We start from the raw sequence: 14,890 nt of genomic DNA on the forward strand, positions 1-14,890 counted from the left end.
ACAAAATTACTAAGTAAAAAAATCCTGTGTACTGTAGGACCCACCGCAAAGATTTTATTTTATTTTTTTTTTCTTTATGTATACTATTATTACATTTAATTGCCACATTTCTTTCTTTGTCTTCTTGGAAATGTCAATGCACTTCCATGTCTGTCATCTTTTAATTATGTCATCATGATGATGCTTATCATTGTCAGTTATAGCTGCTGTTAAATGCAGTGAATTTGGTTAGTTCTTCTATACTCTTAATGATGTATGATGTTCTCCTGCTGAATTGCAATGTACAGCTTATAGGAAAAACAGCAAAATAAATCAATGGCAGGGAGGGGACAGGCAGATTAAAACCAAACGAACAAACAAACACCCTAAACAATTGAAAAAGCCTATCAGAGAAAAAGTAAAACAATGAGAACTAAGAGTGAATTAATTTTGACAGAATGTGGCACTCTGTCAACTTACTGTTGCAACAAATAAAAGTATAGATGAGAGTTGACCTAACAAGAGACCTGGCTAGAAATAGATGCAATCAAATACTTTAATGCACTGCATATTAAAAGCTTCTTACAAATCTGGAATTTGACAGTATTTATGTTTCACAAACAGAAATAAATAGATTTCTCTCTGCAAAGTTTTTACCATTTTCAGTGTACAGCACAGGAACACCTTTCAAAAGATATTGCTGGACACAGACTCCTGACAAATAGGGTATTTTGGAAATTTAGAGCACCTTGAGAATTCATCTGGCAGTTTTCATCTGTGTTTTAAAGGATGCTTGCAATTGGCTTAACTGCGAGCTTCTGGGTCTGCTCAAAACCAAGAGAGAGCCAGAGATGGAAAAGTGGGCAAATACCCATTGGGAATGACAAGGCTGTTGCCAGGGGATGCAAAGATGCAGCTGGAATAGCAAAAGCTCAGTTCAAATTGAAACTGGCCAGAAATGTAAAAAACTCCAAGAAATGGTTCTTTAGGCACACAGACAGCAAGTGGAAACAGAAGGAAAATACTGGCCCACTGTTATATGGGAGAGGTGAATTAGTCATCAACAATGCAGAAAAGGCAGAGGTTCTTGACACTTCCTTCACCTCTGTATTTACCAACACTGTTGGGCTCCAGGCCTTGGGAACAAAGTTCCAGGTTGATGCAAACAGACTGACCATCACTGATGGAAGAGTTGCAAGTAAACTGTTACAGGAGCTCAACGCTACAGATCCATGGGCCCTGACATTGCCCACCCAAGGGTGTGAGGAGTGTGGGCTGATGCTGTTGCAAGGCTTTCATAATCTTTGAGAAGTTGTGGAGGTAAGGGGATACCCCAGAAAACTGGAAGAAAGATAGTGACAACCCCACCTACAAGAAGAGCTGAAAGGAAGATCTACAGGCTCATCAGCCTTATTTTAGTCCCTGAGAAAATTATGGAATGAATCCTCCTGCGGGCTATCACAAGTCAGACGAAGCACATGATTGGGAAAAGCCAGCATAGATTCACCAAGGGCCAGCTGTGCTTGACAAACCTGCAAAAGCAAATTTGCCTTTTGTGATGAAGTAACCTGCTTGGTTGATGGGGTTGACCAGTGGATATTGTCTACCTGGATTTCTCCAAGGCTTTTGATATGGTTTCCCATAGCCTCCTCCTAGAGAAACATATGTTATGGTCTGGACAAATGGTCTGTGTAGTGGGCAGGGAACTGGCTGAGAGGCTGCACACAGGATGGTGGTAAACAGCTCCTTTTCAAACTGGCAACCTGCCACAAGTGGGGTCTCCCAGAGATCCATACTGGGCCCAATCCTGTTTACAGTCTTCATAAATGACCTGGACAATGCGACCATGTGTATCCTGATGAAGTCTGATAATGATACCAAACTGAGTGGGGAAGTGAACTCCTTGGAAGGGAAAGTCACACTGCAGGAAGACCTGGATAGGCTGGGAGAGTGGGCTGACCAGACTCTTATGAAGTTCAACCAAGACAAGTGTAAGGTCTTGCACCTGGGAAAACATAACCCAGGAGCACAGCACAGGCTGGGGCCTACCTGGCTGTGGAGCAGCTCTGTGGAAAGGGACCTGGGAATCCTGGGGCTGACAAGCTCAGTGTAAGTGAGAGGTGCTGCTGTGGCACAGAGAACCAGCGGGGAGCTGGGCTGCATCAACAAGAGCATCATCACAGAGACACAGAAGTCATTGTCCCACTCAGCCCTTGTCAGGCCACACCTGGAACATGGTGTGTAGGTTCACACTATGCAAAAAGATGTGGATAGGCTGGAGAGCCATTGCTGACCTAATGATAAGTATTATGTTTTTAATTGGTGAAGCTGAGAAATGCTGCTGTTAAGACAGGATGTGACTTCAGGCAAATATTGAAAGCTCTACAACAATTTAGGAGCAAATTTGTAGCCACTAGACTGTGTTTTGTAAAGCATCTGTACAACAGAGCTGCTGCCTCTTTGGGGCATCCACCCATCCCAGACAAATCCTGGGGTGAGATGCTGTTCTATGGACACCGGTTCAAGCTGCAGCCCTGAGCACCAGGAGGTTTGACTGTAGGTGGTGTTTGCGAATCTTCCCTTCAGAAGCTGAGGTTGATCACAGAGGGCTTTTATGCAGTGTCTATTTCTAGCAAAGCATATTTAATGAGAAAAAGGATCTGCATATGAAAAGTCTACATCTCCAACCTTCTTTCCTCACATTTGTCATCTCCTAAATGATTTGAACGTTTGAGAACTTAGAGGTCCTCTGAGGATCCATGTAAGTGTAGGTATCAGCCAGCTTCCAGAAAGCAGTTGCAGAGGGCAGCTCCTGCCTAGAAGTTTTTTGGGTTTTTTTGTCTTTTCCTTTTTCATAATTTGTCTGTTCCCATGCTTAGCAATGCAGTTGTGCAACTCAGAGCTATGACCAACCTAGAATTTTTGGAGGAAACAGCACTGACAGTGCTCCTTCACCTTAGGACGTGTGTGTGGTAATGGCTGAACTGAATGAACTGCTGCCTGTGGGCTTTCTGACAGCCTTACCATTAACTAAATCTTCCTATGCATAAAGTGGATAGTCTGTAAAAAGTGTCATATGTAATCATCTCCCATAACCACTTGATAATTTCTACATACATTCCTTCAAAAGGGAAAAGGCAGTGGATGATGTCCATTGCTTCCTCCCATGACATCTAGACATTTTGCAAACACAGTGGCATGCCCTTGCTGCTCAAATACAAATCCTGTTCTAAAAATTTTTTTATGGATCTTGGAGTAAGTCCTACTGTCCTCAGCAAGGATACAGGTTCACTAAAGAAAAATCACCCTTCTCTACACTTTCATCTCTATTTAGCATTAGCTTGTTAATGGGAAAAAATAATTTGATCACCTCTTGTATATTGCAGTTCTACTACCATGTTTTTGTACAGTCTTTGGCTGGAATAGAGTTAATTTTCTTCAGAGTAGTTAGTATGAGGCTGTGTTTTGGATTTGTGCTGGAAATAGCATGGATAATTCATGGGTGTTTTCCTTACTGCTGAGGAGTGCTCATACAGAGTCAAGGCCTTTTCTGCTTCTCACCCCATCCTACCACTGATGGGGCTGTGGGTGCACAAGCTGGGAGCTGGGTGGGGACACAGCTGGGACAGATGATCCCAACTGACCCAAGGGATATCCCACAACATATGGTGTCATGCTCAGTATAGAGAGTTCGGGGAAGAAGGAGGAAGGGGGAGACATTTGGAGGGATGATGCTTGTCTTCCCAAGACACCATTACCTGAGCCCTACTCTCCTGGGCATGGCAGAACACCTGACTGCCCACTGGAAGCAGTAAATTAATTCCTTGTTTTGTGTAGCTTGTGAGTGTGGCTTTTTCTTTACCTATTAATCTCAACCCAAAAGTTTTCTCACTTTCACACTTCAGATCCTCTCCCCCATCCTGCTGGAAGTGAACAAGCAACTCAGTGGGGCAGTGGTCCTGACTGGGGTTAAACCACAACAGTTTTCCATAGTAAAAGGAATTTAAAAGCTACATTAATGTATTTGAAATAGGTGAACACTTATGTAAATAAAAGTGAGGTAAAGATAGGAGCAAGAACACTGTTTTAGATCTGAAAAGGCATTTCTGCAGGTAATTTCCACTGAGGTCAGCACAAGCACATTTCCTCTTCTGTGCAAAGGAGCAGGGTTGCTAAAACCAAGTATATTCTGAGAAAGTCCCCATTGATCCCAGTACTAGAAATAGTGCCATCCATAAATATCTTAAATCAAATATGGGGATGTAAGGGTCTGTTCAAGAACTAAACTGCAAAGTTACAGTATAAGGAATTCACATTTCATTATAACCTATTTAATTTATCTATCTATTGACTCCATGCTTACATGCCTTCCAATTTGTTTTCATATTGCTCATAGGTCACCTAATTTCACACTGGCCTCTTTTCCTAGCAGAGGCTCCTTTTTGAAGCATAGCACACTTAATCCTATGTTTCAAGTCCCTCCTGATAACTCTCTGTTTCCATTATTTCCTAATGCAAACTCTTTGACAAAATAAAACTATTCACAGAAATTTCTGTGAACAGGCAATGAAATGTTAAAAACCAGAAACTTTTGTTGGTACCTTTGATCATAGGGTAGGGTTCAAAATTCATCAAAATTTACGATGTTTTTTATTGGCTACTAAATTCTGCTTCAGAAGTGTGAATGTAGGAATATGCATATATTTAAATCCCAGACTACATACCAGTTGGAGAGGTTTTTATTGATTTACCAGCACTTGTGGATCATCTCCAGTGTCTACTGATACCAGTGCAATGACATCATGTGTACAGTGTCAACAGCAGCTCTAAGAAATCTTTACCCCAAAAACATCATTCCTAATATCTATTTGATAAATTCAACAGTTGGCTTCATTTTCACAAGCCAGTCTGCAGTTCATTTCCAGAATATTACAGCTGTTTTAATAACAGCATATTAACAGCTATCTACAAATGGCAGAATATAAAAATCTCGGAGAAGATATAAAGGACATCTACACATGCAATTTATATATATATATATATATATATGTATGCTTAGAAAAGTCTGATGATAGAAAAGTATTTGCACTGGGAAGGAAAAATCCCCTATTAGGAGAGCAGTAAGGTGTACTGGCAAAAATGAAGACATTAACTACTCCTTCCTGAGGAGCTTTTACTGACTCAGTTAAAGGCCACAGCCCTGCTTTCCCCTCGTGCATGCTGAACACAGCTCTACCTGCAAAAGAATGTCTGTAAATCTGGTTTTACTGTGTAACTGGCATAGCACTGCTTCTCTGGAGAAGGTGAGAATTTGAGATGTACAGGCATGGCTGTATAGCAAAATGTTTTTAGTGGTAGAAGATAAGACCACAGTCTGTTAGAATGGATACACTGAAAGTCAGGGAATATTTCACCTTTGCGTAAGAAAATGGATAGTCTGTAATCTAGGTGGGATTGAGCTCCAGATTATGGCACCTGGGTTTAAATATCTGCATGAGAACTATGTGTCAAAGCTGTCATGGAGCTGTGGGGCCCGTTCATTTAACAGGACCAGCACCCTTGTAGATCCCTGCCAGGCACATTCAGCTCTTAGCTGTCATAATCAAAGAACAGAGTGTCTCACAAGTCAACCCAGTGTGGCCATAATGCATACTCTAAGAACAATTCAAATGGCATAAAGTACCTATTTGTAGACAGGGGAAACCCACTCCCTCTTGACACAGTCAGTGACATTTATGGTAGAACTGATTAAAGGCCAGTGTCTACTTCACTGAAGTGGACAACTCTCCAGGATCCATTGATCCTGGAAGTGGAATAAATGCAGCCTACAAGCATACAAGCACATTCTTAAGGTAGGTGAAATGTTCTGAAGTTCAATCCTACACGTAGGGTTTGATTCAGTTGTGCATATAGAGGCATGAAATGCCACTGGAGAAGATATAGCACTAAGGCTGATAAATATTACACTGGACCTACCTTTTTGAGTAGCAGCTGGAGGCCATATAAGTAACCCTAAGGCATCTAAAATGGTTCCACATGCTTTTTTTTTGTGTGAGCAAATGCACCACGCATTTTTAACAGCCTTAAGAATCCTACAAGAACTAATAATATTTTTAAAATAATATGGCTTGTTATTAATATTGCCATTGCTTATGGAAGCTTCAAGAAGTTGTTCCATTTGCTCACAATTTAGAATACTGGACCTTTGTTACACCAAGATAATTATGTAGGATCAATTTACTCCATCCATCTTTTTAAGAAACCTTTCATCTTGTGGTACTCTCCTCTAACAATGGACCTTTTTGCCCAAAACCTGATCTTATAAGGTAAGCCATTTACATGTCTCTGTTTCTACTTAAGATAGTGGTACTGAAAAACACACATGGCTGCTCTGCAGCTAAATTTCATATTTAGGTTACTCCATTGGGGTTTTTTTTTTCATGAAAGCACTCCTTTGAAAAAAAAAAAACCTCTAGCCACAATTTGACCTTTAAACTGTTAAACCAGTACATTTCTTTTAGAAGTTAGTTACTCTTGTTGCAAGAATTTTCTCCTTGAGACCGTCCGTAAGTACTATGTGAATACTCCCTGCAAGCAATCTCCCAGTAATTATATTGTACCTTTTAAGTAAAGGTAACATAAATTCAAAATTTTAATGATGGATCTCTCTGAGTTAAATAAATGTTACACCATTATGAAGAAAGTTAAACTGAAATACGAACACTAATACTGATATTTTACTAAAAGTCAGAAACTTAAATCCTCATGTGGTATCTGCACAAATGGTCAGAGTTTTACACCTCCTACTTCCTGAAGCCTCTGAGAGCTGCAGGCTGTGTAATACATTTGACAACTCAGGTAACACCTCAGGTCACATACCAGAATCCCTTCACGGTAGGTACCATAAAACACTGACTAGAAAAACAACTCTGAGCCTAAACAATAAATAGGAACTATGTGCACGAAGTCTGGGAGGTTGAAGTAAGGGTAAGGCTTCTGGGTGAAGCTACAAAGGATTGTCAAAGAAAGAATCAAAGGAAATAGTTACAGGCAAGAGAAGAAAGAAGTACACTTTTCACCTCTGTATCTAGAACTGACTATAAAACAAGATCAAATTGGTTTAGCTAACTAAAGGGTACAGAAGTTCAACTGAGGTCTGCCTGGAGAGGGTGACAAATTAGGGACATCAACTTGACATATTTGAAGTAACAGAGTTTTATATTAGCAATTATATAATAAGAAATTTGCTCTGACATTATACTCATTTTCAGGCCTAGATTCCCTGCCAGAGCTCCAAAAAATACTTGTTTCTTCATCATCTAACATCTAAAATGGCAGCAAGTTTTATCCCTAAGAGACTGGCCACTTTCTCCTGCTTTTACAAGCTATGAAAAACGTTATCATCAAAGCTCTCTTATTTTTGTCAAGTTTATGAAAAAATCAAGCTTTGTATTTCTTTTGTCAAATATTTACATTTCATTAGTTTTAAATACTGTTCCATGTTCTACATATATTGTTTTAAACAAGCATGTTCATTACCAAATCAATAAAAGTACTTTGGTTTTATGGAACTCTTTCCTGAAATTCTTCAGTTCCATGCTCTGATGTTTGAGAATCAAGAATGTGTTTGACATCTCTGAAAATCAGGGGGACTCAGATATGTCTTACAAAGTCTGCCCCAAGGTAATTTGTCCAGAAATATCCAATAAAGCAATAGGAAACTTACAGTTACAGTCATGCATGGTTTTTTTCCCCTAAAATTCTCTGTATATTATACATTGAATGAAGGTCTGTATCTGCAAGGGCTTGCATTAAAAAAAATTGTGTGTCTGGATTTCCAGTTACCTACAAATACATGCAAGCAGATTATTTTTTGAAGTAATAAATAATGAAATTCAAAAGCAACAGAGAAATGCCATGACAAAAAGCTGTATTTTAAATCTTATTGAAATAATAAACGTAAGTGAAAAACGTAAGTCATAGTTACTCACCTACGATGAGTAAGAAAACTACCACTGACATGTCCGGAGCCATCACATCCTGGTGTTGGACATGACATTCCTTCCGTCTTCACTGACTTCCAAGAGAACTGTGAGCCATTTAGGTACCCATCCTTTTGCCTTTTGGCAGCAAGAGGACACCCTGATGCACTGCGATGGGATGCGTATTTTCCAGTTATATGACCCTGACCATCACAGCCAGGAACTGGACATCTGGATAGCAGATAGAAGAGATAAACTTTATTGTTTTGACATTATACATGGTAGCCTCTAAAACAAAGTCTAAATAAACCAGACATGAAAAGGAAAGAATAATCCTACACTGTGGTGGCAAAAGTAGTCGAGATACCCTGTAGTGGGTAAAATTACAAGCAGAACTTTATAATTTGAAGAAAAATAAGTTCTTTGATAAATTCCAAGGAGACTAACCAGTAGACTCAGTCACAGCTGTTGACATTATGCCACTGCAACAAAAGGACTGAGATCCGTATTCCAACTGCAGGTGTTTATCACAGTAAAACATCACAGTGGAATTGAAATGTTTGCTACTGAGCTCTGATCAGCAGTGAAATTGTCCATAAAACCCTACTTAGCATAGAATATTACTTAGTATAATCCTTGCTACATTTTATTTATAGGTATGGAACCCAAAGAAGACTTGTCCAAAGTCATGAAAATGTCACATATACACAGTTAATTATGACATGATCAGAGCACCTCATTAGAAATGCTCATCTCCTTTAACCACTCTTTGAATAGGAGTGATTATATCAAACTATGTGCTACAGCCCAGAGACCAATGAAGGCAGTTCCGTATTCATCTGATGGTTCTCCTTAATTGGGAATCCCCCCACACAGTTGCTCTGTTAAAGCTAAAAAATTCTGCGAAAAACCAAATAACCAAGGTTAGAAGGAACAGGTTAGAATCTTCAAAGTGAAATGTTTAAAGAAAATCATGGTAAATTTTTCTTCAGTGTGTTGCTACACATGTCTAAACTAAAGGCCAATTACTTCACTGTTTGTGAACTAAAATATTGCTGCAACTCTCCACGGAGGATCTGGTCCTGAATAGTCTAAGCATGTTCAGTGGCCACTGATATCAGACCGCCTTCCAAGAAGAAACCAAGACCTATTGGTAGGCATTTGTTTCTGTTGCAAACTGCATGAACAATCAGATTTGTTACAGCAGTCTCATATAAACACTCAATTCCATAACAACCTTTATTTAACATGTATGGTTTGCCGGTAGTATACAAACATCTTTAAGGGGAATTCAGGAGATAAAGATCTAAGCAATTTTTTAATATCATGTGAAAATGAAGAATTTTAAACTATTTCTAAATTATATAAGATTGTATCCTTGACTATTGAGGTATTCTTTGCTGAAAAAAGCACAGATACTAGACTTGCTCAGAGAAATCAATGTGGTCATCCACTCTTGGATAACTATCACACAATAACAATTGTGCCTTAAAAAAACCTGAATATACATAACACCTTATAAAACACACAAAGGCCCTTTGACAATATTTGTTCTCACCTAATTGGCTCTTGGTCTTCTTTGTCTTCCTTGCTTTGTGCTATCCTGATTCCACTTTTCTTTGCTCGTGGACAGCCTGAAAGACTGTGTGAAAGAAAACATTTTAGAATGCAATTTTTTATTCTTGGGTACACTTTACAGGAATACACTTTCTATCTGAGAAACTGGCAAAATAGGCAATCCTGACCAGTTTCCACAATCAAAGCTCAGGTGGGTTAAATTAGGAGAGCTGCAGCAGCCACCACGAGGGGGAATCCGTGCGCGTGGGTTTGTGATGCACGACAGGACTGCTGGCGCTGTGCAGACCACACGCACAGAAACTCCCCAAGGAGTCAGGGAAGACAGCTTTTAAACCCTCTGCCTAATCATTCCTTCAGCTGACTCAGCAGCAGCAATGGCATCTTTAAAAGGAATAGAAGCCATTGTTTCAGGCTTGAGAGACATTATGTCCTCTGTGTCTGAGAGGGACGGAAGAATAGAAAGACAGGAGTATCTCTTTGTAGGACTAAAGATTTCTCTTGGGAGCACATTAGAAACATTATCAAACCTTCTCAAACATCACATAAGAATCCTATAGAATGACTGAATAAAAACATGACAGAGCTCAGAGCTTTCAATGCCTTCCAAAGAAGGAGTTCAAGTGCTCAGAATTTACACAGACAGAAAGATTTGGTAGAGACGAAGTTATATGTTAGGCTAACCAATGTTACATTTAACTAAAGACTGAGAATGTTGTTTTCAACTACACAAGCTCATCTTTCCTTTGCATATGAAGAATTCAATATCGAAACCACTTAGTAGACTTGACAATGACCTTAACAGATTTTTAAAGATTTTTTTAGGTAGTTGGTATCTGAGGATACAAGAATGTCTGCGGAAAAAATCATGCTTTGTCCTCTATTTAAGTGTTATTCCCATCTTAACTACCAACACTGAAAAAAGAAATCCACCAGTAGAACACCTTCAAGTGTTGACACAAGAGACAAAGAAGTGTCACCAAAGAAAAATTACCCTAGAGAAAGAAACAAAATAGAAGATTAAATTTCTGTTTGCAGCATGACAAAAGGTACTTGAGTGTTGTGTAGTAGGTCCTGTCTTTGCGAAGAAGAGACAGAAAAAGTGGTAACAAAATTTTCAGTTATTTTGTCTTGTCAAAACCAGTGAGGACTGAGGGGATGAAGCAGAGAAAAAGGTGATGCAATCACAGGTAGAATTCTGTGTTAGAAAATGAAGAATAGACAAAACCAGAGTTTACATGTTGAAAAGTCATAAATAAGTCAATTAAAGAAAGAGAGAAATGCTGCCACAAGATTTTGGACAACGTATATTATCTAGAAACTTTTAGTGAGATGTCATGGCTACATCTACAGTGCTAAACAAAAGGAACCTAGAACTGCTGCTTTGACGCAAGACCAGAAAGTTCACATTTGTAGAGCTAAGCTCTCTGTCTCTGTAAAGCAGGACAGCTACACCTGTATTGTCTGTAAAGAATGATCTGGACCCACACTGAGTCCCAAATCATTTCTTAGAATTGCCTGGGAGACTTTTAGTAGCCTGGGGTCAGTGTCACACCAGGGATCATGTCAGCATTACTGGAGCAGGCATCTGCACTCTGATATATGGATCTGTGCTCTCATCCCATTCCATTTTTCATTTTAAATGTAACCATTTTCCTTTTCAAAGCAAACTGCTGTTTATTCCAACTTGCACAGTGGATACCAAAGTACCATAGTTCTTTGTGTACAAACTAAATCTGAGAAAGCCTGTGCCAATTCAGGAAAATTTTCTTCAAAAATAATAATGTTGCCTGTAAGAAAGAAGTAGGAGGAAGGGAGTCTGAGGGATTCAGAGTAAGAGGAAGCTGGCTCTAGGGCAAGGGAAAAGTTCAGAAACAGGCTGGTTCACTGCCTGGCATAAAACCTGGTCTGCAGAAAGTGAAGGGGAGGGGATGGGAGTTAAAGATACCCCTCCTTTATCTCTGAGACTAGTTGTACTCACTGTGCGAGAATAATCAGAATTTTCATCTGAAAAGTAAACAGTTAATAGAAATTACTCAGAAAGCAGTACTTTTTTTAGTAGGTGTACAGATGGGTATTCTTGTAGATGATGACATTTTCATAAAAAAATCTGAACAAAGAAATTCTGCCTTGACTAATGATTTAAAGCTTTCTACATATTAAATCAATTTAATTATCACCTACTTATTGGTATTTTGGTGTATCATCTCTCTGTAATAGATCTTTTTATTCCGCCACTATGATTTACTAGAAATTTTAAGACCTTTCAGGTCTTCTAAACAGACAGTTCCAACAGACAGCTTCTGAGGCTATGATTAATTCATCTTTCCTCTGACAGCAGATCCATCGAGAAAACAGATGTCAAGTATGAGCCTTTGCTTACATTTTTTTATCCTATAATAACCAAAGCTATTACAAGGTAAGCATAGTACTTCATTTTTCTATGAGTTTAATTCCTCATATATGAAGACAAAAGACAGGGAGGGATGCTCAACAGCAGTACATGCTGCTGTAACTTCTTGCATAAATTGAAGCGGTATGTGGTACTGCAGAATTATGGCAGTGAAATCTGCCTCATGTGTGCTTGCTGTTGAGCAGCCATTTTAAAGACAGATGATACCCAGGCATCTCGGCAGCCATTTAGGAGAGAAGTTTGTCATTTCCTTCCTTCTGAAACTGAGAGGGTGGTAACTGATGGTATCAAATACAAACAAAAATGCTAACTCAGATACAGACAGACCTAAATGCTAATTTGCAGTTTGGGAATTAGAAAGCCTAACTGACAACATGCTGTGGGGTCTTTCACGCTTAACAGCTCCAGATTTAGGCTACTGGTTTTCTGCCCTTTAAAAGATTTCATTTTGCCAGCCTCCCACCTCAGAAATGGCCTTGACAGATATCATGATCTGAACAGGGTAAGGCTGGCTCTGTGTAAATGTGACAGGTCTCTTGGGGACATCTGTGGATTTAAGCAAAGAAAATGTTACTTGACTGACTATGTGTCAGTGCTTCTGTGCCTGCAGGCAGCCAAAGACATGGGGTTGCCAGAGGCCTTTTTGGAAGAGAATGAAGGAGTTATGTGGTCAATATAGACACGGTAGCATTTCAAAAGGCTGCATGTGTTAAATCCCAATGGACTAGACAAATACAGTATCTCTTTGTTTTATAAAATTACTTTTTATATCTTTATATGTACTTAATTATGTTGCATAATCAAATGAAAACTTGCTCCAGTAGTCATCTGCAAAAATACAAGAATGTAAGAATTTACAGACAAAAGGAGGTAACACTATTCAGCTCATGGTCCAGTCCAGTTCAGTCCTATAGTGGCCAGGAGACAATGCACAGGGAAAGGGTTTAAAAAATGAGTCAACATTCAGTGATTCTCCCCTGCCAACCTTGCCAGCTTTCAGGTTTCTTGTTAGTAACACTGTTCTTCTGCATCTTCACTCTCCCACCTGCTTCTGGTTAAATAGATGATCAAACACATAAATAGCTTCCCTGAAGTTGGGGTTGAGTTATAACGAGCATAATGTTGATAGAGTGTTAGCTGGTAAGTTTACATATAGTGAACAGTAGCTCTAAATTTGACCTTAAATCCCTCTGAAAGTGTGATTTAATCTCCTGCATCATGTAAGTGCTTTTAAAATGCTCATCTCTTCTCCTTTATAATGTTATTTGTATTTTTGATATTTAATGCTGCATTACAGAAATCAATATTGTGATCTTTCATTTTCACAGTACACAAAATATGGTATGTTCCCAATCTCTTATTTTGTTTATGTTTTGACTTTGAACTATTTGTTTCTTTTAGTGGGAATACATTTAAACTGGGAATTTGTATATTGACTAGTTATAGCCAGCTGTAAAACTACAGGGACTCGGTGAAGAAAGTTGTCCTGGGCTGATGTTATGAAGCCGCTTTATTCCTTAACCGCCCGCTCAATGCCCACGGACGCTGTGCCTTTACGATGGGCCCGGGGGCTCAGGGGCTCCAGGGCCTGGGCAGGGGCTCGGTGAGGCTCGGGAGGGAGTGCGCCGGGAGCGCTGTGCTGGTTTTTGGGTTTTTTTTGTGTTCCAGCTAGCTGGGAAAAGGTTCTGTTGGTTTTTTTCTTTTTCTTTTTTTCCCTTTCCTTCCCCTTGCCTCACTGCCTCCCTTCCCTCCTTGCTGGTCCGGGGGTCTGCAGGGGTGGCCCCGGTGGGCCTGCGGGGTGGCTTTGGCTGGTCCGAGCCCGGGTGTCTGTTCCCTCTCTGGGAATTTGTTGTATTTTGAGGGGTTTTTTATCCTGTTCTACCCTGTTTTGTTTGTGTGTTAATAAACAGTTTGGTTTCTTCTTCCCACTTTTACTTCTTATGACCCATTTGCCTCATTGATGGAGGAAACAGGGAGGAACACTCATTCCGGAGTGTTTCCTCCTGAAGTTTTGTCTCAAAAACCAAGACAAAAGTAAATATCCAGATTCAACAGTACTAGCCTGTGTGGGAATAAAGAGCCTTTACTAACATGAGAGAGATGGACTACACTATTATTCACTGTTATTCTTTGATTAAACAGTAGATAGATATTTACAAAATATGGCACAGCTCTTCTCTACTGATTTAGTTTTCAAATAGCCACAGGGGAATTGCTAATTACAGAGCATTTATACCATTACCTCTACAGTGGTAGTTGATCACTGCAATTGATCAATATCCTAATTAGTGAATGAGAAGTGTTATTTGGCCCTTGGTAAAGTTATAGTTTAGGCAGTTAAGGTAACAGCTTTCATCCGTAAATTTCTCTTTCCATTCTTCTGGCTTGATGTAATAAAATGTGTTGCAATTTAAGGACAAGCCAAACTTTTTTTCTGAAATGTACTAACAAGACTAGTACATATTAGATGAAAGAGGTTTAAAGCTGATTAAAGTTGGTAAGGCTTCATCTGGGAGAGGAGGTAAAGAACGGGGTCCAATTTTGCATTTCAAGGAATATGAAGTGAGACTGGAAGAGACTGACATGAACATTCAGGAAATACAATTTGTGGGGAAAAAAATGCAGGAGTAGGATTTGAGTCCAGACTGTGAAGAGTAAGTCATTCAGAATGTAAAGCAACAAACATGAATGCTGAATTGCTTCCTTGGGCTACTAGAGAAGGTAGAAAAACTGAATTTATTTTGTACAAAGACTTTGCTAGATACTAGCAAAAATGTTCCCGCCTATTTGGATAGTGAGTAATGCTGAAGCTGAGAAATGTTATTCATTAATGGTTAATATGAGTTAGACCAACACATGTCTGTGCAACACTCAATCCTACTTCAGTATTCAGAGAGTGGTTAGGTCAGTTGAGGTACCCTCTAGCCCTGCAGTTATTTGA

General features: G+C 39.4%; 1 protein-coding gene across 3 annotated transcripts in view; it reads right to left on the bottom strand.

Moving 5' to 3' along the window:
- Positions 1-14,890, bottom strand: part of MYT1L (myelin transcription factor 1 like) — a gene marked incomplete at both ends in the record, with an annotated part of 129,854 nt that overhangs the window by 15,511 nt on the left and 99,453 nt on the right. For all 3 annotated transcript variants that reach the window (XM_082277008.1, XM_082277007.1, XM_082277009.1), the window contains 2 exons: positions 7,971-8,192; positions 9,520-9,603. In XM_082277008.1, coding sequence (XP_082133134.1) covers positions 7,971-8,192; positions 9,520-9,603 — 306 coding nt within the window. The remainder of the gene's footprint in view (positions 1-7,970; positions 8,193-9,519; positions 9,604-14,890) is intronic.

The sequence above is a fragment of the Coloeus monedula genome (assembly GCF_965178545.1).
Source record: "Coloeus monedula genome assembly, chromosome: 2".
NCBI classification, from domain to species: domain Eukaryota; kingdom Metazoa; phylum Chordata; class Aves; order Passeriformes; family Corvidae; genus Coloeus; species Coloeus monedula.